At 45.2% G+C, this 26,311-nt stretch overlaps 1 protein-coding gene across 1 annotated transcript in view; it reads left to right on the forward strand.

Moving 5' to 3' along the window:
- The first annotated feature begins 4,032 nt into the window (after positions 1-4,032).
- LOC105283108 (netrin-1) overlaps positions 4,033-26,311 on the forward strand; it is a 162,016-nt gene continuing 139,737 nt past the window's right edge. The window contains exon 1 of the mRNA XM_026972305.1: positions 4,033-6,086. Coding sequence (XP_026828106.1) covers positions 4,655-6,086 — 1,432 coding nt within the window. The 5' untranslated portion in view covers positions 4,033-4,654. The remainder of the gene's footprint in view (positions 6,087-26,311) is intronic.

A 26,311-nucleotide genomic window follows, 5' to 3' on the forward strand; every position in this document is an offset into this window, starting at 1 on the left:
GAGAGAAAGAGAGAGAGAGAGAGAGAGAGAGACAGACAGACAGACAGACAGACAGAGAGAGAGAGGGGCCTAAGCCGAGAAAAGCCCGCAGTCGTGAACGTCATCACGGCCGTTTCGTGCTCGTTTAGCTGCTCGTCCAGATTACATTAATTCGATTAATAGATGCCGTTCATCGTCCATCGGTCGACGCGTTCGTGGACTTCTCTCTCTCTCTTCGTTTGTTCGCTCGCCACTCTTGACGTCCGGCTTCGAGGTTCGATGGAAGATACGTAATACCGTCTGATCGAGATGGGATGACAGTAACGTAACGAAGAGAGGATGCATAAGGAAGATAAACCCGCAGTATGAAGGACACAAACTCGTTTAATTTAATATGTTATACATATCTGGATTCATCAATTCGCTCTAGAGATTGAGAAATAAATAAATAGTATAATCGAAAATTTGAGGCTGTTGATCATTACAATTGGATCTGACTTCCGTGTTGGATTCTTGTCGCTTTTATTTCCACGTTTCGTATCATTTCACTTCAGTCCACTTTATCAGAGAGAAGCAACCTGATGCTTTTAATTGAAATAATGTAATATTTATATAACTGCGCAAGTTAATCGAATAATAAAATATTTGAGCAGAACATATACAATATACTCCAAAGCATTTTAACGTAAAAACGTTATGCCTTGAGCTCTTAATCCGCGTATTGAATAGTTGATGACTATGACGATAATCTCCGCCTTCGCAAAAATCCGTTTATTCGTTTTCCGTCGGTGGCCAAATGAATAAATGATCGCGTTGCGATCCCTAAAATTGCACTCACTGTATTTGCGAGGTCACGGTATCGCGCAATCGATATATTAGTTAGGGATCAACGCAGTGTGTATCTCTGCGATTACATATACATATATAGTTCGGACGGATGGCGTAGGTGATTACAGCGAAAAATACCGGTGCCATGGGGTTTGATGCGGTTTGAAAAGCTGAAACCCGCGAGGTTTACGGCGCGTTTGCGCCGCCCGTGATTTGTGCGACGACGCGACACGAGATCGACTTGTGCAGAGATTATAATCTATATGTAATTTTATATCGCGTCGCATCTTCGCACGCGCGCGCAATGCTATGGTCGCTATAAATATCGCGCAGCAACAAGCATAAATAATGCCGCGCGTTTCCTGGTATCCGCACGAGTTTCATAATGCAGCGGATGGTAGGAGCGCGCACGAGGATCGTAAAGCGCGAGTCGAAACCGGGTTCCCGATTCAAAAATTATTAATATCCTGTCGTGGGCGCCTTCGTTTATTCGTTTCAATCCAGTTCCCAACATTTATGCATCAAAGAAAATGCGCGACTCGTAAGGCGCAAACATCGCGCCTCTTTGCAATCTTCCTTTGGAAGCACTCATGTGTAGATTTTTATCGATTTTTACCATCGCGATCTAGGATCTAGACCGTAAACACGTCGTGCTCAAGATATGTTTCACGTCGGTTAGGGATAATTTAATGTTTCCGATCGACACGTCTCAGATCGAACAGTTCACGACAGAGTCACAGAATTATCGTGCAAAACATCATTCGCATCCTGCACGAACCTGTACAGGCTCAATTACGTCAAATTTCAACGCATTGAAATCAAATTTCGGTCGTCTTGTCTCCCGAATAGCGACATGTCTCTCAAGAAAATCGTCGAGAAAATTAACATCGGAACGAAGCGAGTGTGATTCTCGACTTCCACCGAGTATTATCATTATTAAGTATTATTATTTCAGCCGCGAGAGATACTTCTCTCGCGTGCGCGAACTTTGCAGATCCAAGTAGCCTTCTCAAGTCACGGCGTTGAGTGCGAAAGGGCTCGGGCGAGAGAAGGGCGCGTTTTAAGGCGACTTTAGCTGAGGCAGCGCTCGTCATGAAAAGCATTCCAGCCGCCACCTGCGTCGAACGCCATAATTATGTTTCTTGCGCGGCCGCTTTTCGTGCGAAGCGTATTCGGATATTTTGCCTGCCATGGTGGACGGCCTTTTTCGTACCGTGAATGTGCCCTCAGTCAGACTGCGGGGCGCCCTTAAACGGTGGCCCTTCGTTCACGCGCGCCTTTCATCTCGCGCGAGTATGTATCCCGCCGACGCGACTGCAGGACGGCACTTGGCCTGCCGCCCTTTTTGCGGGAACCTTGCATGTATTTAGGTATACACGCAGATCGATAATAGGCACATCTCTGATGGGTGGATAGCTTGACGTTCGCTGCAAGCGAAGAACGCATTCTTGGCGTATTTGAACTGAAAACCTAAGCCTTAGGTTCCTCTTTCATGAAATTTTTAATATTGAAGATTTTTTAATAATTATGCCACAAATCAGAATTCTCTCTCTCTCCCTTTTAAGCAAACTTGCGGTAACGACAACTGTTGACAATCTCAAGTGTCCAAATTCTAGTACTGTTCCTCGTTGTTACGTGCAAACGTCTTGATTTTCGGCAAATAAACCAAGTTCGAATAGTTTCTAATTGGACCCCTCCTTGATTGGAAGGACAAAGAGTCACGTCAGCAATCGTGAAAGCGGTGAAGGTATGGTTATCCAGCGTTAGGATGACCGCCAATGAGAAGGGCCAAAGATTCGGCTTCGAGAATGTGATGCACGGGAAGAAAAAACCACACAACGGATACTACGGATCAACCAGGTCCGCGTTTGCCACAGGCAGACGTTCGCGGCTGACTTAATTCCCCGGGACCTATATTTATCATATCCGATACCAGATTTCGAGCTGTCAAGCAGTCGGACGAGCCAACGAGGCCTTTCCACATTGCGGTCCAACAGGAGTTAGTTCGCGTGACAGATGCCGCGCCTCTCTCTTTCTCTTTCTCTCTTTCTTCTCTCTCCCTCCCCCATCTCTCCTTTCTTTTCTTCCGTCTTTTTCTCTCTCCATTCACCTCTCCCTTTCTCGTCCACTTCACTCTTTCTTGTCCTCTCTTTCCTGCCCGTGCCTTCCCCTCGTGCCCGTTTTCTCTGTTTTCTTTTTTTCCTTCGACCGCCAATTCGACGCCGCCGACCAATGAAGCGGCAGAAAACTCGCTCTATAAGCCCTGCACGCACTGGCCGACTCGTCCTCTCCCGACGAAATCGACGGAAGAGGCACCCTCTCGCCCTCAGGGATCACTTGAAATAATCCGCGGATAAATTCCTCGAAGACCGTCGTCTCGTGGACCGGTGAGAGAAGCCAAGGTTCCTTACGGTCCGCTCGCGGCGGTTCGATTCCCTGAATGAGCATGTCCCATTGACGAGCCGCATTCGATCTCTTCATCGACGCTGATCGCGTCAATCTTGATTATCAGTACTCATATAGGATATCCCGTAACATGTTTGACGAGCAAGATAGTGATCATCGGGCAACCGAGATTTCAAGTAATATTCTTTCTTACTAAAGACGTCGACACATCGATAACTTAACGTCACGGAAGAAAGAAGGATGAATGAACAATAAAATATTACTCCTTTATAATTTATCTTATTTTACGTCCAATTTATAACAGAGTGAATTATGAAGAAAACGACGACAAATAAATGAATCTAGAAATGTGAGCGAAATGGTACATATTATCAGATAGCCGAAAAAATATCTCTCATAACATCATTACGATCCATCCCCGCCGCTCAATTAGAACCTAATCCTAAAGTAACGAAATCCTAAGCTCAAATGAGCCAACAGGTTAACGTTTTAGGGGACCACCAAAACGCGATTGAAATAGAGAAAACAGAAAAAATCATACAATGTCTCCTCTCAACTCTTTCCTGAGGAAAGCACCCTCGAGGGGCCAGTCCATCGAGTCCGATCCATGGTAGCGCAGCATCCCTCCGTGGATCCACGATCCGTGGACCGTCGCGTGGAGGGAGTCGCGGCCGCGCTGTCCGATTGGCCCGCGCGATCTCTCGTGGACGAGAGCGAGCGAGAGCTATGCGTCGTTGGTCGAACGGAGACGGATCGAAGGGGGGTGCCACGCATCGACGGCTACGGGGTAGGGAGGGCCCGCGACTCCGAGAGGGACTCCGCCGGCAGTTCGGATGCGCATCGTGCGAGGACGGTGTTTCAGTTAGCGGCGAGCCGCTGTCGAGATAGGGTTGTTTTATCGTCGGTTTTGGGGGTTCGTGCACCGATCGCACCGGTTCCCACCCTCACTTGTCCGCGCTGCACGACGCAGCTCGATCCGTCGATCGATTCGGACGAGACGTCGAGAGTTTCCGGAGATCGTGCAAGTTCATCAGGGAACGCGAAGTTCCCTGCGCGGTTCCGTCTGGTTTCAGTGTGCGAGCAAGTGCGTTTATTTCGTGAGTACATATAACAATTAGATTCATCCCCGTATCGCGATCCTATAACGTTCTCGGCAAGTGTATCATGTGAACCGCTCAGTGAGTGACAGAAAGTTCATAGAGAGACGGACCACAGAAATCGAACGCGCGTGCTCCGATCTTCAACATGAGACGGAGCACGGCCTAGGACCGATCGCGTCTCAAGTGCAACTTTCGACGGGAAGGAAAGGTAAATCAGGAAGATCGGGAAATCAGTGGGCAATTCTAGATCCCCCTAGAGAGCACTAAAAGACCAAGCGTAGTGCGGCCAGCGTTCGTCAAGAGAACGATCATCAGAAGCGTCGTTCGCCACGCGGTGCAGCATGACGGCGGAACGGAGTTCGCGCCGATCCTCCCGCTCCTGGATCATCCTCGCGACGATCTTGTCCGGCCAGCTGGTATTGCTGCTGTCGCAGCAGGCCCGCGGCGAGATCTACGCGAAGATGTTCTCCAGCCAGCAGAACCCGAGCGATCCATGCTACGATGAGGACCGGCCACGCCGTTGCATACCCGACTTCGTGAACGCGGCGTTCGGCGCGAGCGTCGAGGCGTCGTCCACGTGCGGTACCGGCGGGCCCACCCGCTACTGCGACGTCACCGATGAGCCCGGCGGCACCACCGGCATTGGTCACTGCCACGTGTGCGACGACAGCACACCCCGACGACGCTTCCCCGCCAGCTACCTGACTGATCTCAACAACCCGAACAACGTTACCTGCTGGCGCAGCGAGCCACTCGTCAGCTCACAGAGCTTTTCGGCACCACCCGACAATGTCACCCTCACCCTTTCCCTCGGGAAGAAGTACGAGCTCACATACGTCAGTCTGCAGTTCTGCCCGCGCGCCGCCAAGCCGGACTCCATCGCGATCTACAAATCCATGGACTACGGCAAGACCTGGCAGCCGTTCCAGTTCTACTCGTCGCAGTGTCGCCGCGTGTACGGCAGGCCAAATCGCGCGACCATCACCAAGGCGAACGAGCAAGAGGCACGGTGCACCGACAGCCACCGTTACACAGGCGGAGACGGCCTCGGCCCAGTAGGCAGGATCGCCTTCAGCACGCTCGAGGGTCGACCATCCGCCGCCGATTTTGACAACTCGCCGGTGCTCCAGGACTGGGTGACCGCCACCGACATTCGGGTGGTGTTCAACCGTCTGCACATGCCGCAACAGCCGCCACCGCCGCCACCACCCAATCCAGATCAGGTGTCGCTCATAGGCGAGGATCACCATCATCATCATCAGGTCGCCGGCCTCGAGGAACTCACGAAGCGCGAGCGGGAGCGCGAGGAGCGCCTGAAGAATCAGAAGAACGCGATTCTACTCGGCCAGGATCCACTGGTGACGGCGTTGCCGTCGGTGCACCAGGTGATCGCGCCCCATGAGATGCAATCGAACGACGCCGTCGACGCTGTGGTCAGGGATATGGGTTTCGTGCCGGTTACCGTGTCCTCGAGCACGACTACGCTGGCCAACGGCGCGGTGATGGTGGCAATCGGCAGTGGTGGCGGTGGAGTCGGCGGATTGGGCCCGGCCACCGCCACCATGGCCCATCACTACGCGGTCTCGGACTTTGCCGTGGGCGGCAGGTGCAAGTGCAACGGCCACGCGGCGCGCTGCATCCCCAGCAAGGACGGCGAGGTCGTGTGCGACTGCAGACACAACACTGCCGGCAGGGACTGCGAGCGCTGCCGACCCTTCCACTTCGACCGACCCTGGGCCAGGGCCACCGCCAGAGACGCCAACGAGTGCAAAGGTTGGTGGGACATACTTGATAGCTCACACATGATATAGTGACCAAACCGATGTGCTCAGATTTGATTCGCTGCGATAATTAGCGAAAACAGCACTCGAAAATTGCGTGGATATGGAGTGAATTGCATGTATTATGTAATATATAATATAATCTCGGACATATCACAATACCTAATTTGGAAATTTTGTTATATTTCGTTACATCATCAAATATGAATTGTTTTAACGTGTCTAGCTATGATACTTTATGATTGCATAACTAAGAATTTATTGACAAAAAGTTAACGAACTAAATAGTATCAAATGTGACATTTTATTTTTTCACAGTGAATATCTTGTCGACGTATAATTACGTTGAGATTAAATTATCATGAGATGCAAGTTATTACAAATTAACTGAGATGACAAACATTTTTGTTTTTTGCAATTCTTCTTGCTAAGCAAAGATCAAGGTACATCCTGGTTTGCGCTCATAAATCATCACGCTGAAACGCATCGATTGATTCCTCATCGCATAATAAGCCCCGATTGAAGTTAAGCGTACTTCAATATCAATGACTATCCAAACTGCAGTAACTGCGATTTGATTCCGAGGTGGAGCGTGGGATTGCGCGTGTAGGGGGATGCGTTTTCGAGGAGCTTGAATCTGAGTTACATGGATTTTGGTAGTTGCGTGTGTTACAACCGCAGAGAGAGGAAAGGGTCCGGCAGAATTATATATCGAAGATATACATACTCGCGATATATGCGAACGTTTGTGAGATTTTGGGGATGATTGATAGATATACCGGTGCTTCCCCTTGTTATGCGATTTCATGAATGAGCTGATCGTAATGCTGTCGTTACAGGAATTAGAGCACAAAGCACATTAACATAATATCCAATAAAATACAAGATATTCAACATTGTCTTTTCAAATTTTTATTACACAACATCATTTTATAGAAAATTTCGTTGTTTTCTCAAACTTTTATTATATACGATGAGAATTGAGAAAACAATGTATTTTTATATTTTTCCTCATTTTATATAAAGAGCTCGACGTATTTGTTTTTATATCAGACGTTTCGATATTTCGGAATACGTATATAATTAAGAAGATCAACACTGATCCGATAAAAGATTGCCATACGCGATCTTTGCTGCCGGCTAAATATTCGAACACCGTATTTACGACTGCAAAATGAACTGGTCAACGGAGATGCAGCCAGCTTTGATGCCGGCTAATCCTTTGTAACTTCCGGGCAACGCATTACTTTTGATCATAGCGGTTAGGAGATTGCGAGGAGATACGCATTAAACTGTTATCTATCACTTTACGAGTGCGGTACTCAAGTTAACGGTAATTAACTTTTTGCTGGCAGCTCCGTCCCATTTTTATCAAGTTTCATCTGTCGTCATTTTTCCGTAATCTCATCCTGAAACAGTGATTTTTATATCTTGATATTGCGTTTCTAGTTTTACGAGCTCATGGCATAATTAAACTTCTTTTAACGTCCAGACGACGATAATCTTTGTAAGAAAGATGTATAAGTTTTACCCAACTGACTCGCGTTGGGTATTAATACCCCTTCCAGTTTTCCTCCAATTAATTCCTAGCGATTCTTCGAAGCCGACAATGTTCTTGACGATCCTAGCAACATGCAGAAGTACTCTCACGCTTCTCTGCGCATCTTTGGTAAATATGCTATGAGCTCATTCTATTGCATTTTATTGAATTTTGTTGCATTTTGTAACTACATTGAAGTCTCGTTTTCTTCCTTGCGTTTCATGCACGCTCTTCCCGATTCGTCGCGGATCTCGGGGCTACGACAATAATCTCGCATCACCCGACGAGGCTCTCCAGGCACTCTGGGCGTATCCAACGCGCGTTATTCAACGGGACCATATTTATTGAATCTCTGAGATCGGGGATCATGGGGTGCGCATCCGCCGCGCGTATGGGTACACTCGAGAAGTAAAAAATAAACGCCGATGAGGACCCCAGACTCGCTCGATTCCGCGTCCCTTCTTGTCTATTCTTCCCCTCCGGTCTTCCCCTTCTGTCTCTCGCCTCTCTTCATCTCCTCGTGTCCTGTCTCTCTCGCCGAGCGATCCCGGGGGTTAGGCAGTGCTTTCGGGGCGCACCCCTTAATTCGAAGCGGCGAAGCGTTGCCCCGTAGCCTATATCGCGCGCGCCGGAGACCGCGCGCGTAGCCGAAATCAAAAACGTCAGAGGGTAAACCACCACCTCCTTCTCCTCCTCCTCTTCCACCTCCTTCGCCTCTCTTGAAATCGTTTCGAATCGATAAGGGACGTGAACGGTAGACCAGCGCGGTCTCCGGATCCTCTCGCGGGGGTGAAAAATGTAATCGGATTTAATTGGATCGCCGATTGCGGAAGGACACCCCTGTTTATTTTCGAGAGACGCGGGGAAGCCGGTGCGCGCAAGTGGAGAACCCGCGATAAATGGAAGGAGCCTCTATACGTCCACGGGGTCCGCGGCTTTCAGTTCCCTTATCTCGGCGAATTCAACCGATTTGCTTTTTCGCATGTTTAAACTGAATTTTAACCTGCGTTTCGTGCGGGAATTTCCACGACGTTCCTCGACCGATTAGAATATATTGATTGATATCTAAATATCGTTGATCGGAATCGGGATTGATGGAATGCTATGCATCATTTCAAGATCAAATATTATAAATACCCAAAGACCTGCAAATATTTCACGTCTCAGCTGCTGATCCTCAAATTTATTTCAGAACTACTACGGAGATATAACGTTACGAAGCGAGAAACTATGCAAAAGGAATATTTTTCATTGAAACTTAAAAACATAATCCAGTTAATGATATTCACAAATTAGTACGAGAGAAAGTCGCGATCGTTGTCGAGCCACAACATTGTTCGAAAATTGCTTTCCGGGTACAGATATATAAAGGAAATCACAATGTTGACTAATCGCCAGTGCGAGATATTTGATCCGTTCACACACAAACGGCGCGCTGCTCGAATTAGTTAAATAATCGCAGCGAACCGTGTCTAACGTTCCGCGTGCTGTTAGCGTGACGTTTTGCACGATCGGATATTGCTATCGGGAGAAACACGGCGTGATGAGGGAAAGGGGGGGCCATCAATTCAATGATACATCCCGATTAGAAAATTGAGGTGATTAATTACGCAATTGTCGTCGCGCATCGAATGCGCGAATGCGAAATCGGATAGCGAACAATAATACGTGGTCACGCGAAAAGCGAAATGCCAATAAAGTTCTCCATCCTCAATCGGTCGTCGTTTGCGCGATGCTATTTGATTATGCGATCAGTCATCCGTGAGCAGATGTTCCTCGCGCGGAATTTCGATCGCGAGCGCGCGAGTTGCTACTCCGTGGTCGCGCGTTTCGCTTTTGCTGCTTTGTGTTGATACTGCGTTTTGATATTGCGCTCTCACGCGTGTAGATAACCGCCGGCTGCGATTTTTTCGTTTACGAGAACGGATCCCCGCGTTGGAAAAATATTTGTAATTCGATCGAATCAAGCCCGATGTCCCCATGGGGGATTATTTTCGTGTTTGCGAACGCCATGAAATGCGGAACATTTGTAAACGCGACGTCGTTATCCACATACGCAATCGTAAACCCAACTTGGAACTTGGTCGGCCCTCGGTAATTAATCGACTCTGATTAGAGATTGAATTAACATAGCGTTTGCGCACCGTTCGTGAGGAGATTTTTCGTCACATTTATCCCGAGATAATTACATCGACACATTACATTTTCAGTTGTAATCATGAATGGCTTATATGGAAACGTGTGATACAGAAAATTTACTAGTATAATTCTATCTGATCGGGCAACCGAAATAACAGTATCACCAGACTCTTTGGTAGCCGGAATTTCGATTCATTGCATCCCTGCTGGGAGTATTTACATCGTCCCCCTGCGGACACAGGGCATCTATCTGGATTATCGCGCAGAACATGTTTCGTTTCTCCCTTGTTGGTATCCCCGGCGATGCGCGCGCGTGCATACGTGCGGAACGTCACCCTCGCGATAAAGAAAAAAGAGAAAAAAAAGAAAAGACGCGCTTTTCACATTACGACACGCTAGCACGATCGAGGAAACGTCGCTATTAATTATCGCGGCTAATTAATTTCGGACACGGGGAGAAATTGCGCGCGATCGAGCGCCAAATCGGGATCAGTCCTCCGCGCCTCTCTTCGTCCTGTCCACTCACCCCCTCGAGATCGAGTTATTTTCGATTGACTCGTTTCGTTGTATCGAAAAAGAAGGACAGTGCTACCTATTAATTAATACATGCCGCCAGCCAGATAATTTCTCTCCGAGCAAAATGCGCAAAGTGGCACACACGGCGAATCGTCCGTCATTTCGTATTCATAATATGCAACGTCAATAAGGCAATTGACTGCTTTTCCAGTTTACAGTGCGGAAAGTACGGCAGTACGGAAAAGCTGCGTTCAGGACTGTCATATATATTTCGTTGCATAATTAAAGCAGTACGGAGAAAATTAGAGCACGTGTAATCTTTAAAAAGAGAACGAAGTTATTTGATTCTTCAGATATTACTAAATGAGATCAATTACAAAAAACTTTGATACACTCCACGTGTAAAAAAGATTTTCAACGAGATTAGGAGTAATTAAATTAGAGGAACAAAATTACCGTAACAGCCCCGTTTAACATTTCTGTGAAATATATATGTCCTGTCCTCTCTCTCTTTTTCTTTTCCGCTTTCGTAGATAAGAAACTTTAGTAGAAGTAATTTCATGAGGAAACGTAATTGGCAATGAAATGAGAGTAATTGAAAATGAGAACGTCGATCGGAGCCGATTACGCGCAACAATTATCAATTAAGATAATAAGGAACAACAGCGACGTTTCAGTTAAGAAGCTCATTGATCTGAGATAATCGTTTATCGGTCGCAGAGCATCGAAAAGTTAAAGTGATTAATATCCTAGATCCCTGACGAAAGGAATTAAGGGAGTTGCGTGCTCGCGCTCGCTTGGCGAAATTACGAAACGTAATCTCGCCTCCGCGATCGCCGCACTTTTATAATACGGTTGCGGGAGAATAGCGTTAATAAAATATACTTTTACGGCCGGGCTCGCGTTTCTCTACAGCCGTAGAAGGCTCAGCACTTCATTACATCGATCGTTTCGCCAACAACCCTGCGTAGAACAAACACGATGGTAGGAACGATAGCTTCAGCCGCGCTTGACAAGCTTACGGGAAAGATCGACGGCCGACTATATTCGCTACTATGATAAACTCTGTGACAAATAATTCTCGTTATATGGTAAATTGATTTTTATATTACATTTATCGAGTGCTCTTTTGATATAGAATCTTATTATGAACAAATATTTAATAACAAAAAGTGAGAACTTGCAAACAAGATAGACCAAGCGAGATTGGCCTGTTAATTAATTTACGCGTGAAGGAATCGGAATAACGAGCTAATCCCATTGGAAGTCTAACAGCTTTATTCATGATTGGTTATCAACTTCATTCTCTATGTCTCTCTCTCTCTCTCTCTCTCTTTTTCTCTGGTACATCAATCGTTTTTTCAACGATTGCGCATATATAAAATACCTCGGGAATCTACTACTTTGAGGAGTTTATTTGAGTTCAAGTAGAACTTAAAATTGAGAAGAAGAATGTCGATGCTTCGAACGTTGAGAGTATAATTATTTACTCAATTTGACCTCAACACAATTTGATGTCTTGCCTTACCTTGATGTCACGATCTAAAAGAAATGTGATATATAAAAAAGACAGCGCTTAATATGAAAAACACGATTTGTGCCATGAAATTTGCGTCGGAAGCAGGCTGACTAATCAACTGCAATTAATCGCCATGCGTGTGATATTCAGAATTTGGCGATAACCGTGACCCTCCTCGGTGATGATGCCTGGCTTCATGCAGACGAGAGTGCGCCAGAGGGATGAACGTGCAGCAGTCGATTTTTTCCATGATTCGTATAAGGCTCTCGCGGCGTTAATTTGACGCGGCGTGCCGCAGCACCCGTTTACCGCAATGAATTATGTTCTCGGGGGCACGTTTATGCGACTCGCGCAGTTACACGAGTACACGGCCGGGTGCCGAGGCCCCACGTGTGCTTTTCCCTTCGTCCCTATCTCCCCGTCCTTCTCTCTCTTTTTCTCTCGTGTCCAGTTCTTCCTCTCCTTCCTGAACGCGTGTATGTGCTCTCTCGCGACATTAAGCCAACCTCGATGGCGATTTTACGGCGTTTTTTGTGATGTCAGGTGCCCCTCGGGTGCGCCGTATTATACGTGGGGTTTTACAGTGCGTTTAGGACGTTATTTGCGTCACGGCCGCTCTTACGGGCGGCGGTGATATGGCCGGATATTTCTACGGAATGCCAACCGAAGTCCATGTAAAGGGCGATTACGGGAATTTATTGCGCTTTCTTGTGCCTCGTATTCGGTCGCGAATTAAGGAGTATTGCGACGTGGCAGAATATAATGCTTTATTATACGATAGGAATAGGGATAGTGTATCTCACAGGTCGAAAATGCTATATTTTCTTATCAATCGAAATAGCAATATGCGCGATATTAAGTAAAATAAATTCTCGAGTCTTCCTAAAGTCTTCAGTCGCGATCTCATCATGTCGATGCGCAAAAGATCTCTCGTTCCGTTCCGTATGGGAATCGGGCTCGAGTGAGAAAAAACAGGAAGCGTGGGTGGGCCCGTTCCACGCCCCCTTCACCTCCTGTCGTCGACATTAGTCGCGCTGTTCCTCGCGGGGAGCTACGCGAATTTGTTCCGCGCCGCAGCGTGGGGGGCACTCGACGCTTTTATTACGGGGCTCCTTCTCCAATTAAGCGGTCGCTATGGTGATGGCCGCCCGCGAGTGCTCGCTGGGAGTGCACGCCGCGGCCGGTGCACGGGCGCGTAGTTGAAGCGAAAAAAGACAAGGGGATGAAGAATCCGCTCCCCTTCTCTCGCTCCTTGCCGCACCGCGACTCTAAAAAAAAAAAAGAGAAAACGATGCGCGAGAAGGACGCGCGAGGGGGATGAAGGTGGATAACGCGAGATTACGGACGCTGACGGCGCGCCGGCACCGACGTGCATCGTCGACCACCGCCTTTGTACACTTCGCCACTAATTGCATCGGGGATCTCTTCTTGAGCGTGTATCCGCCGTCAGCTCCTCCGTCACATCGTCGGGATTTACGCGATGAAAATGTCGGCGGATATTCCATAATGAGTTCTTTTCTTTGTATTAAAGGGGATCACCGGGGCGGATTCGAGGAATTCAAACATCACTGCGTCTTTCTGCGCTCCGCATCGTTCGGTATTTGAAGTGGCCTTTTCGGATCCCGCGTTACTGCATCCTGAATCGTGGTCGCGGCGAGGTGTTGAAGAAAATTAACGAAGGAAATACGCTGTTTGTGCACTTCTGCTTAACGCCGTCAGAACGATCGTCCGAACAAACGACACTTCTGGGCTCGTTTGGATTTCCTGGGGTTTCTTGAGAAGCAAGAAACCGGAGATGCACGGTTGCTTGGATAGCGGATGAAGGTGGCTCTTTCGCGCCGCGGAAACGGTAATCCGCGTCTCGAAATCCACTTACAAGGGGGAGACAGGGAGGAAGGAGATGAAGGAGAGTCACTCCTCAAGAACTGACTGAAATCGCAATGTACACGGCCCGCGAGCGAGATGGGAGAAAGGGAGACAGAGATAGCGAAAGAAAGCGGGACAGATTGTGGGGAGGACGCTGGTGGAACGGGGGGAAGCGAGCACTGACTGCGGAAAGAGGGAATTAAATTACGTTTTAATTTCGCGGCCATTTCGTAGCGCGCGTCGCGCGTTGCGATACACCGAATATCCGGCGCAATTTACATTTTAAATTGGAGACTTCTTGTGGCAGCTCAAGGGCTCGTGGCGTCGGCATTCGTTGCAAAAAGCGTCCCTGCGGCTACGAGACGAGATCTGCGCGAAAAATCCTGGCCTACGCACAACCGCGTCGGTTTCGCGTGCGTTGTGAACATCTTTTAGAGATTGAAGGCATCGAATGAATGAACACCGAAAATACAATTTTGCCGGAAACCATCACCTTAGTGGTATGAAAGTGCAAAAGAATATGGTTACTTTAGGAAAAGAAAATCAGAAAGTATTTAAAAAATCATCATCTAAAGATTGTTTTAAAGGACTTCGACATCTTTTAATCCTCGATTTCTGTAACTCTGTTGTAGCGCTACTATAAGTCTGCACAAGTTTTCAGAATCACCTCGCTGCGCCGGAATCGTCATGATAGATTGATCTTGCTCTTCGACGCCTCTTTTTCCCTCCAGGGAACATCGAATTCCCGAGGACGGGACCAAGGCTCGTTTCGTTGCCACGAATAGCCGTCACGTTCCTCTCCACGGCCAGTCGGTCGTCCTCCTGGCCCCCTCGTCGATTATTCTTTCCCCCGCGGTGCGAGGGCGACGTGTTCTGCATGAATGCAAGTCCTCCGTAAGACCACGAAATGAATGGTTCCCCTCACGCGAGCGCTCAGGATACAGTCGATAATTTCTTAAATCATGTCGCAAAGTATTTCCGCACTTTTTAGTGCAAAATTGCGGAGCTTTCACAGACGTTTTTCTCGATGTCCTCTTTAAAAAAATTCTTAAGGATTAGATTTCATGATTTTTTAAATATAAAAACCAAGATTCCTTGTTATTCCCGATTAAGCTAGTGCGAAAATGATAAAAAGTTTAACTTCATGTACATTTATTTTATTTCCCGATCTCTTTTCCCGATCTTGTGACTTGATACAATCTACGATGTTTCTTTCGATTTTGTTGCTTTCTGTCTTTAGCTAATTGCGGTCAAATTTAACCGACATCGAGGGAATCAGACCGTGATGCGCCGCTTTAATACAGGGTGTCGCCAACCGCGCTGGCTGCCGCAGACAACGTGTCTGCCAGATTCTCGAAGGAATCCTGACCGACTCCGCTCTATCCCGCGCGGCTGCACGCACACCCGCGCCAGCATCCGCACGCGTGTGCGTTCATCGCCGGCGGCGGCGGCGGCCAAGATAAAACGAAGGGCCCGTCGCTTCTGTGGAAGCGCGTGTCGGCCTCGCGGATGCGCGCGGATAATTGCCGAAAATATGGACGCAACACTTGTGTTACCAAAGTAATTTACCAGGTTATTATGGGCACGGGAAACTCGAGTAGCTCTCGTTGGCGCTGCTCGTGTTTATCGCTTGTCGGATTTCAGGGAATACCCGGTAAAATGCGGATCAGCGCGTGTAATAGCTCGTGGGATCAGCACACGGCTACTTCTGAAACCTCCAGATCCGATTACACGAACGTTGACCAGTATTATTCTGCAAGAGATAAACGAACTGATGGGAATGTATTTTCCGAGCTTATGAGATCTTGATGTTTGAAATTCCTTTTTAGATCTTTCTTTTGCTCTTTTATGATTTTTGGAGTAAAAACATGGGAATTAAAGGCTGATTTCCACAGTCAAGATTAATTTTAATATTAAATACAAAAAGATTATGTCCGGATAAATTGACATTTTCCCCTAAAATTTTGCTAAGAAATAATTCATTTTACATATCTTAACAAAGGATTTAAATTTATTCCATTTTCGCTCATTGAAATTATTTGAATATTCGATATACCACGGAGCAAATGCTCATGGACGTCGAGCTTTTTAGCTGCCGGAAATAGAGAGAGAGAGAGAGAGAGAAAGCGAGAAAGGCGTTAAAACACGAGGTCACCAGTTGCGCCGGCCAAGCCGGAAATGCAATTGAAGGCGGCACCGCTGCATACGGTCCTCATGCATACTTGCGTGCATGCACGTGCACGTATGCGAAATACGACGGCCGAGATTTACTGGCTCGGCTCTCTCGTTGGAAAGACGTAAATGTGACGTGTGTCCGATGTGCTGACCATCCTTTCGCCTCGACCCCCTATCTAAATGCGTTGGCGGTAATCTTACAAAGATTTCCCGTGAATAAACGCACAGCCCACCACGTGAGAACAGATTGAATTTCCTTACTTTAGGAAGAGAATCTAAAAGCGATATAAATAAATGTTAAATAAGTATAAAATATATAAAACCGTTTAATTATTAAATTCCGATATTATTAAATTCTTAAATATTTTCCATAATTAAAATTATGAAAAAGTAGAAAAGAATATTAAAACAGTAAACGTAAAGATCGGACGTGGGCTCTAAAATCCTGATGCACGCTTTTAAAGCAAATTTACATTATGATTTTGTAAAAAAAAAGAATGCAGGGAGAGAAAATATAGACGCTTTTACCAGACAGATGCGTTTAAAGGCGTTAAAACGTGTTTCGCACAATGAATCGGAATTTATTTACTAGCGGAGACTTTAGCTGCAACTTGCTCGGTGCTGCGTTCTCCAGTTGCTTTTCTGGAGCACTCAATCCTAATGTAACCGATGGTATAAAAGCTCCGCGCCACGATATTGGATTACATGGTCATTAAAAGCAGGGTCGGCGGTGTCGTAAAAGTCTCCACGTCCGGGCTGTCCCGACGTTGACGATTAGAGCATTCGAGGTGATAAATAAGGGCCGTTTAAACTCGGCGGTAGGTAGAGCTCCCCCCCCGCCGGTAAGCGGTTTTACTTTTTGGCAGACGCGACAGTACGAGCGAAAAAACGCGCGCGAATATACGACGCGGAGCTTAGCGTTGCACGCAAAATGCTCCACTGCGTTTCTTTTATTGTGCATATACATGTGGGATACGGTTGTGCAAATATTTGATGCATCGCGCGAAATCCGAGAAGAAAGAAGCGGCATAAATATGGCGCGAGCGACACCGGTGAGCTCCGACGATGCGCTACTTGATAGAATAAAAATAATTAACGTGACGTGCTTTTTTCGTCTTCGTATAGTGACGAATGAGGATTATTTTATTTAGGCTTTCACCCTGTATTCTCACTCAAGTGGACATATCACCAGAAAACTCATACAAAAACACTTCACCCAGCTCAGCATGTCAAAAGATATGACTGAATGGTCACGCGTACCTGCTTCGCCTGCCAGAGAAGTAAAATTTTCAAGCACGTGAAAATTAAATTGGAGAATGACTGCTGGTTTTTTTCTTGAAAAAGAGGAAGAGAGATGAGTCACTAGACACGTCTGCGGGAGAAATCATACGCGTACGACACGCGGAAACTCGGATAAACAAATTGGAATAACGGCCTTGCACGACCGTCGAAGAATATAAAATAACAGATATGCATAAATCAAATCCACGAGAACAAGAGTCGGCGTAACGAACCGTATTCGCGCAAGCCGCACTGACTTCATCATTATGCTCCAGAACTGTCTGATCATCGGAGTTCTAACGTATCCTAACGGTATCTTGAATTAGCCGTGAGTTATAAGTAGGCACGCGCGTATTTGCGGCTTCAAGAGATGGAGCACAATGAATTGAAGTTTCGCAAGTCCGTGATCAAACTGCACAAATTCGTTATATTCGTTTATTAATTTTCTTGAATAATATTATAATTAATTCATTAGTCAAGTCTCGTCGCGTTTCAGAACGTTTCCTGAATTCCATCAAAGATCAAGTATCTCTGTATGAAAACAATATTACCGAAAAAGTTGACGAGAGAGAACTTTGGAACAGTTTTTATTCAATTTATCGTGATGATTAAATATACTCTTTTAGATACATCATATTGTTTAATGCAATCAATTACCCCCTTCGTTCTCATAACCGAGTTATCTGACGTCTCGATATCCATTTGTTTTACGAGGTCGAGGACAGAGTTATAATGTTTACTAAAAACGCTTTGGATGAAATATCTCATCGGACAGACGGCATTGGGTCGCGAGATAACTCGTTTATGACAGTAAGGCCCGATTCCACCAACGCCGCTTAATTTTAACCGTACGTAGATTAACTCACTCTTTGTCTTTTTCTAAGGCGGGTATATAGTTAGAAAGAGACGAAAAGTGTTAAAAGAATTAAACTACGGTTAAAGTTTAGCGGCGTTGATGGAACCGGGCATAAGAGAGTTTTAAATACATTTTAAAGAAAGGTTGAAGAAGAATATTTAAATGTTTAAATTTTTTACGTGTTACTCCATGAAAATATTAAAAAGATGTTAATAAAACTTAAATCTTTAAATCAACTTTAATATCTTTTCTATGGATTAACAGCTGTATAGAAATTCGAGGAAAGAGATATCAGGAGAGAAAATATTTCGCACAATTGAAAAAAGACTGGCACAGTAATGCATGTCGAGTAAAGCGATCTCTCGCACGTTGTTTCCATGAAATTCTTTCTGTTTGCCGTCGTAAATTTTCCCCGCAATTAAATGGCTAATGGAGAGTTCCCGAGAGCGCAAATACGCGCGCGATGCAGTCGCGTGCGCGTACGCATAAATAAATTCACGGGCTGCCACGCGGTATATCCGTGCGTTTGCGCGAGCACACGCTTGGCATTCCGAATTATCGTGTATTTTATACATTGTGGTTGCGTAACCATTGTTTCACTATTACGACTGGATCCCAGGAATGTGCGCGGGAAATGCACATTTATGTCAAGTATCGATATTAAAGTAGGTTCCCCGTCCGCGGGAGCGGATTTTAGTTGTCTCGTAAAATGTTTGCCAAGAAGGCGAACGACATGATAAACGTCCTTCGATTACAAAGTAGTAATTTGGCATCTTAAATATTCGCTTTAAATTTAATTGCCCTCTTACGTAAGACACCAGCATTAAGAGAGCTAATTACACGGTGAGAAACGCGAATTCCGTGCGGGTATTCACAATGTCCTGTCGAATTTGCGAAACATTCTCGAAAGTCTCGTAACTGCAATATCGACGTCAGACCTGAATTACGAGCGTCAAAAGTCAAGAAAGTACAGAAACCGTATTTTCCCAGCTTGTTTATTAAAATAAACGGTTTCGTTGATGAAAAATTACGTGCCGAGACATATGAGCATTATACGTGCCAGAATTTTGAGCGCGTAATACTTTCTCCAATCTTTCCGTCGCGTTATAATTTAAGATACGCGATACGGTAATCGTCGCCGACATTTACAAGTGCACACGAGAGGTTTTTCGACACCATACATGCAAAGGGTAAACCACCCTTCTGTACAATCGTGCTTCCGATCACGCGCGAATACTTGTACGTGTCGATGCACTTGCCGCACCTTGCAGACGAGCGAGCTCACGAGCGAGTATTCGCGCGTGCATGTAGCCACATATGCACGCGAGGGACACATAAATAAATCCGAGAGCTGCCACGCGGTCTGCCGTGAAACAGCGCGGCGTCTCGGCGGCGGTGCACGCACGCACGCACGCACTCGCGCGCACGCAGCCGCCGCCGCCGTCGTCGCCGCGCTGTCCGTCTGTCTTATGTGTCCGTCTCTCCTTTGGCTGCTCGCGCACTCGCCGGATTCGATGGACGCATTTTCCTCGCGGCACAGGTGCTTCCGCGATCTCCGGGTATTCTCGTTCGGACGCGGGTCGCGTACCCGAGAACGTCTGCAACTTGGGTATCTCTCAAAGGGTAGCGACAGACGGTGTTCCCTTACGCGGGAAATGCACGCGATTATTTCTAAATGAAAGATGAATTGATTTCTACTTAAAAATAAATTACACGATATTTATGCAAAAAGAGATATGATGATGATGATGATGATGATGATGATGATGATCATCATCATCATCATCATGATTCGATCTTTCTTTCTGGTGTGCGTGACTTTGTCCCGTGGTTACGTAACAAAATTTCATAATATAGCTGAGCACGAGACATTGGGAATGCCGAACGCAGTGAATCAATGAGTAAAATTAATAATTATTAGTAAAATAGCTTTCCAATTGATGGTGAGAATAATTGATTTGCGTGTTATTTTGCTATGTTATCATTTGTTGCGGGAAACAAAGAACGAAAAGAATTCCTGACGACGGAAGCGATTCGAACCTGGGGTGTACAAACCATGCTATCTCGTTCTGTAGTCGTCCAGCCTTTGCCAACGTCAACAACAACAACAATAAAGAGCCTTCCTGCGATTCGCGAGGAAGAGAAAACGGGGGGTCTCTTCGGTCGTCCCGAAATAAACTGCGACCGCATACTCGCGTTCGTTCGCGACCGCACATACTCGCTTGCTCGCTCGCTCGCTCGATTTATTCTCTCTCTCTCTATCGCGGAATCTCTCCCCTCTCCCTTCATTTTTTATTTTTGCGCACCTCAATCCCCTATGCTCGGCAGAAATTTAGCAGCCATCGGTGGTGACGTGCAAGCGATGCAAATTCAGCCTACACAGCGCGCAAACATTGATTAATTTGACACATGAGTTAATAATTGTCAAGTACAAAAATCCGTTTGCGATTAGATCACTAAAGACTAAAGATAAATTGCGATTACTTTGTCCAAATCAGACGAATCGGTTTTTGCTGTCACGAAATCGCAGGCGTAACACATTGGAGATATTTATCGGACAAAGTGCCAAAGAGCAGTCAGTAGAAACGAAGTGTGATCTTATTAAGAAGCCTCACGGAAGCAGTGTTAGCGAAAATTTATTCTTTTCACTCGCTAGTACCAAAACTCTGCGCGCGAGTCAACTCCATTGTTTGCCCGCACAAAACGAACGCGAGTGTCATGGACGAGCGCAGAAGACTTCATGAAATCATAAAATGAATTATTACTGCCTCGGGAGTTACTCCCATACGGGCTTTACAGGCCTGTATAATGGGATAATTGTGCTCCTGGAAAGAGATTTATTATGACCGTGCACATTGTAAGAGAGTTATTTTCTTTTAATTAGTATTAGTGTTGCGTGCGCTCCAGGTAAGGAGGAGTATAACAACCAACTTATAATCGCCCGGATTACGCAGCACTCTATTCGCACCTTTGTCAGGAGATGGAGCTCGAAAAATAAATAAATCACATTTACTCGTAGCATGTTGTCTTTATTAACAAAATATTTGTAATATACGTAATTTTATGCGAATTTTGATTATGATTTATGAGCACGACTATGTGTATACTTGAGAATTGTAAATTTTTGTACAGATCGTTTGTGTCTCAAACACTTTTCTAGTGTCAAACGTGTGAGCGTATTTTGTATGATGAGATATCCTGTGTTTTATTCGATATACTAATCTTCAAGATATGCGAGGACACAGTTGCAGTTCCGAGAAGCAGGGATTACAATATTTCTCTCGGAATTTAATACCTCCAGTGGTATTTCTCAGAAACCATGATCTACGATCTATCCTGAATATGAACAACTTCGTGAAGAATTCGAGAATCCCGCATCGATTACACCAACGATGAACCACTTGCGAACCGGCCGATTTTCGTTGCCATTTTGCAAGACCGAAAACGAGAAAAGGGTCGGCGACAAACGCGCTCGTGAAACCAGTCGCAGGATCGACGAGGTCGCCGGCGCCTTTGGCCAGGATACCCTTAAATGGCCCCGCCGTTGGCATCGCCTTTTAGAATCCGCTCGCCAGAACTCGTCTTGTCGCTGACTCTCGTCGGCTTTTCTCTTAGCCTGCCTTTGCCACGTTCCACGATCATCGGTATCTTTTTGAGCTCTTCGTGTTCCACACGGAGTAACCCTTTGCTGTCCAAACTGGATCTTGCATTTCATTTCGTAACTAAGGAAAACTATCAACCTATGTTACAAAAATCTACAAAGAAAAATGTTTTGTTTCAAGATGAATGAAATTATAACATTACATCAGAATATTAAGAATATTGAAATTTTTATAAACTGTAATATTACATTATTTTTCAATTAATATTTGAGTTATTTGTACTAAATTATGTTCTTCTGAAAAATGAAACAATAGACAAGCGGCAAATTGATCACCCAAGGATAAACAGATTAGAATAGCAAATCTGGCTGTGACCAAAGGCGCTATGAGGAGCAGCTCATCATGAATGTCCATCTCATTGATGTTCATGCCAAGAGATTAAATTAAAGGTGTCTGTAAATATAGGTTATGCATTCTAGTTTTGTTACTTCCTTTATTCTCTCGCCTGACACTCCAATATCTCAGTGCTTCGTTGCGCGAAATACAAATTCATCTCGCGAACCCAGGGACGTCTCGGAAGACGACGTCGCAGAGGCCACGATGGGTTTTACGCGCCATCATATTTTCCGCCGCGTCCGATCAAATCTCTCTGCAGGGTGGAGTTCCGACCATCACCGTCTCCTCCTTCTCGTTCTTCTCCACCCCTACACTCGCCGTAAAAACGCGAACACTCCGTAAATCCCGGGCGTTTCGCCGTATTGTTTGTTGAGATTCTCTTATCCAATTTTCTTGTTCTCCCTCTGCGTTTCCCTTTTCAGAAATATCGTTTCCTTCCGTCTACCTTTTTGCGCGCGTGCAGTTTCTCTTTCTCTTTTTTCCTCGTCCGAGGTCCGAGACTGTCCTCTGAGACTGCAATCTCGGACAATCTCGACGAATAAACTCGCGCCGCTCTCTCCCTCGCTACTCATCCTCTTCCCTCACGTATCCAGTGTCCCGTTTCGCAAAGAGCGCAACGTCGAAATTAACTGGCGGACCAGGTGGCACCCGTAATGGAGTCGAGGAACCGGAGTCTGAACCGAACCGGACGAGGAGCGTTGCCACGTTATTATCGGGCATCTCTTCGGCCAGCCATCTCGCCGGCGATACAGCTACGGAAATGCGTCGCCGAATTGCACACCATCAGAGAATCAGCCGCTCGGTAGGGATGATTATTATAGATGCACCCCGGCATGCTATCCGCCCCCGACATCGATTATCCCCCGGCGGCCAAGATCCTAAGATAGCACCTAAATGGCTCGTAACCTTTGAATCAAGTGGGATCAATGACTGATCAGTTTCGTTGAAGATAAAATGGCGTCCTTGGATATGTAACTCGTTAATCGAATATGCTTCATTTCTTCCCTTTTTCTTAATTATTTTATGTTTTTCGTGTTTTTATTATAGCAATATTTCAGCACAATTTTGGCATTACAAACGTGGCGAGAAAAATTTTTCAGTTTCCCTTAATTTGTTTTGGACCATTGATACCGAGTTTTCCACCTCTTTCATCTCGCGAGATACCTTCTCGCACTTGCGATCTCAACGCTCACAAGTTTCCGCAGTTTTAGATTGCATCCGCGCGGATAAGCACACGCGGCGCGCACGATAGATGGAAAGATACGAGCCTAATCTTCAGCAATTGCACCAGCTCGTAAACATACCCGCGTGGGAGTGAACAAATTCGACATTTCTCTGCAAGAGTCGTAACTTCAGGTATTCTTCTTTAGGCGCAGCTTATCTAAATGGACAATAACGATTATCAGTTCTGAGTCCGTTGTCTTCGTCGCGGCTTTACCTAGTGAATACGTGATAATTCCCGATGCTTTCTGTAGGGAATCAAGCGCAATCTCTCCAAATACGTAATCGATTCCTGTAACAAGCCAGTTGAAGTGACCGCACGATCGGATGTCTTTACGTCTTCACGTGGATAACGTTCGACTTTAAATCACCGAGGACTCTTAATTAAACGATCAAGGATGGACGTAGGAGCAACAACCGAGTTTCTTGCTCCGTTCCTGGCGAAATTTCAACTTTTTAGCTTCGCGAGTGCGAGAATATCGCGTATTTAGTGCTTCTACACCATTTCGCCGTTTCGCTTCTCATTTTGTCTTGGCGCCGAACGCGAGATTCGCGGACAAGTAAAATACAGAACCGGATCAGCGCACTTAGCGGGAAACGTGGCGTTAAATAGAGACGGTAATATGGACCTCTAAATCTGTCGCGATGTTACATCCAGAATGTACACATTTTTCTTTTTTCCCTCTCTTGTTTCATTTTATCTTCAGTTTGAATGAGCAAATGAGAATAAAGCAACTAAAAAAGAAAAGCAAATGATGATGATAATTATATTATTATAAGCATTTTTGTGTGATGAAAATTAATGAAGAAAAAGAACACACGATTACTGTTATGGAATACTGTTATGAAATTCTATAGATGCTTCGAAGAGAGATTAAAACAGAGATTTTAAGAAAGTGCTATTCATTTCGCACCGAGGAAACTATTCTTATATTATCATTTTGCTTGGAGAACTCTTTATGCGCAGTAAAATAGCAATATTCTGTCGTAAACTTGGCTTAATTTTCTTCAAAGTACTGTGCGTTGCATGGTACGAGTTACTATAGGTGAATGCGGCGCAAGTGCAAACTCTTATTACAAGAAAAGCTTCTTCCATCGTAAAACATGTTTGCTTAAACAATCATAAATTTCATACGTATGTAAAATAGCAGTATTCTACCGAAGTAAGAGAAAATTCACTCTGAATAAAAAATGTGCAAAATATGAGAACTTGAACAAACAAGTTTAATATAAATGCAAATATATTACAAGATATAATTTTCTTACACTTTCTCATATAATCAAGTGTGCAAATAGTTATAAAATGATATAAATTATACATAATCCTTCAATATTTACATTATTATAACAGGGTTTTCGATTTCATAGTTCTCAAGCTGATATAGTTTCACCTCGTTGCCACATCATTCTAAAACGCGACACAACATATATCCTCCTCTATCGATGCGTACGTTAACGCATCGTTTTTACGTTTGCAATAAAATCGCGAACGTGAGCGCGCGCGTTTCACTCAACAGGCCTTTCACCGCATATAAATCAATCACTCGCCTCGTCGTTATCCCAGTAGTTCGAATCGCGGAGCTAGCGAGTTAGAGTCTGCGGTGCGTATCTTGATAATCATACATCATAAGCGAGCCTGGGATTTATCTTCGGTCTGCACGGACGGTTTCCGAGCTATTAGAAGCGATTTCAATACCACACGGGCCACCCGAAGAATGAATTGTATCGTATCGCTACGTGGCCAAATCGATCTCGCCGAATCGCGCTATCGAAAAAGAAAGAGCCGGCCTTCTATAAAAGAGCTATCGAATTGATTCTAATAAATTATCTTCTATCAATTAAGTGCTAATCGAAGCTCCCTATCTCCGCCTCAAGATCGCGTTGCATGACAACGAGCAAAACGAATTACCCTTTATGAGAAATATACAGATTCTTTCTGTCTTCGTTCGGCGTTAATTAGTTTTTATTAATTATTTATTAGTTTTATTAGTTTTTATAGATGCTAAATAGACGATTGTACGTTGCAATTTTTCGCAACAATTAAAATCCGTTTAAAAATATAAATTTTCTAAACGTGGAGATAAAGATATGACAACGCGCTAATGTTTTATCTTAATTTAAAGAATTAATGAAAAATAGAATAGTTTAGGAATAATTTAATTGAGGATCTAAATCTATGTATTGCATACGTACGCACACCCACAATTGAGTTGTAACACAACAAATAACTATTGCCATTCTCGCCTATAAGAATATTGTAATGCGAGATGCCGGAAAGCCGATTCCTATATACATATGTATGGTAATACGTACGGAAATTGCACCTTGCGCACGTAAAGGGTTAACACCTCCTACCCGTTGCCTCGAGAATCAGATCGCTGCTCGCGCGGATCGAACGGCCTCGGCGGATCCGCGTAATTGGATCCCGATCCACGTAATGCCTGGAATCGCCTCGAGGAGGTGGGGCGAGATGTTGGAGGATTTTTTGGTGCCTCTATCTGGACCGTCGTGCGATAATCGCTATTCGGTGCGAAGCGAACACCGACTTCGATCCACGCCCGGGAAAGTATTGCCGAACCCCGGTGTAGTAGTGATGGGAACAAGCGGAGAGCAAATCGATACTTGAAAACTTCCATTCTGAAAATTGCTTTCTGTGAGCACTCTACAAGCTTTCGCGGTTTTATATGTGATACATGTAATTTTAAGTTACAACCTTCTTCAATAAATCGATTTTTTTGCAAATTTATATTACATTATTTTATATATGTTATAAAAAAATATTTATTATTATGATACATAAATAATTAATCGTTTAATCTTTTAAGATATCACTATATAGATTATATTTTACAAATATTGCAATAAGATAACGAAATTTATACACGCGAAATATTTTAATGGTCCTTCATAATGACGTGAAGAATTATGCTCTCAATTAAAAACGTTTGGTGGGCATATAAAGAATCAGCGTTGAGACCACAAGTTGTGGGGCATGCTGTACATTGTACATCTCGGTCAATAGAATGCCGACCGCTTTTCTACGGCGCGGACATCAGGCCGTATACGTGAGGTTGTTTCGCGATCGGATACGTGACGCGGTCGAAGT

Source organism: Ooceraea biroi, chromosome 9 (assembly GCF_003672135.1).
Source record: "Ooceraea biroi isolate clonal line C1 chromosome 9, Obir_v5.4, whole genome shotgun sequence".
NCBI classification, from domain to species: Eukaryota; Metazoa; Arthropoda; class Insecta; order Hymenoptera; family Formicidae; genus Ooceraea; species Ooceraea biroi.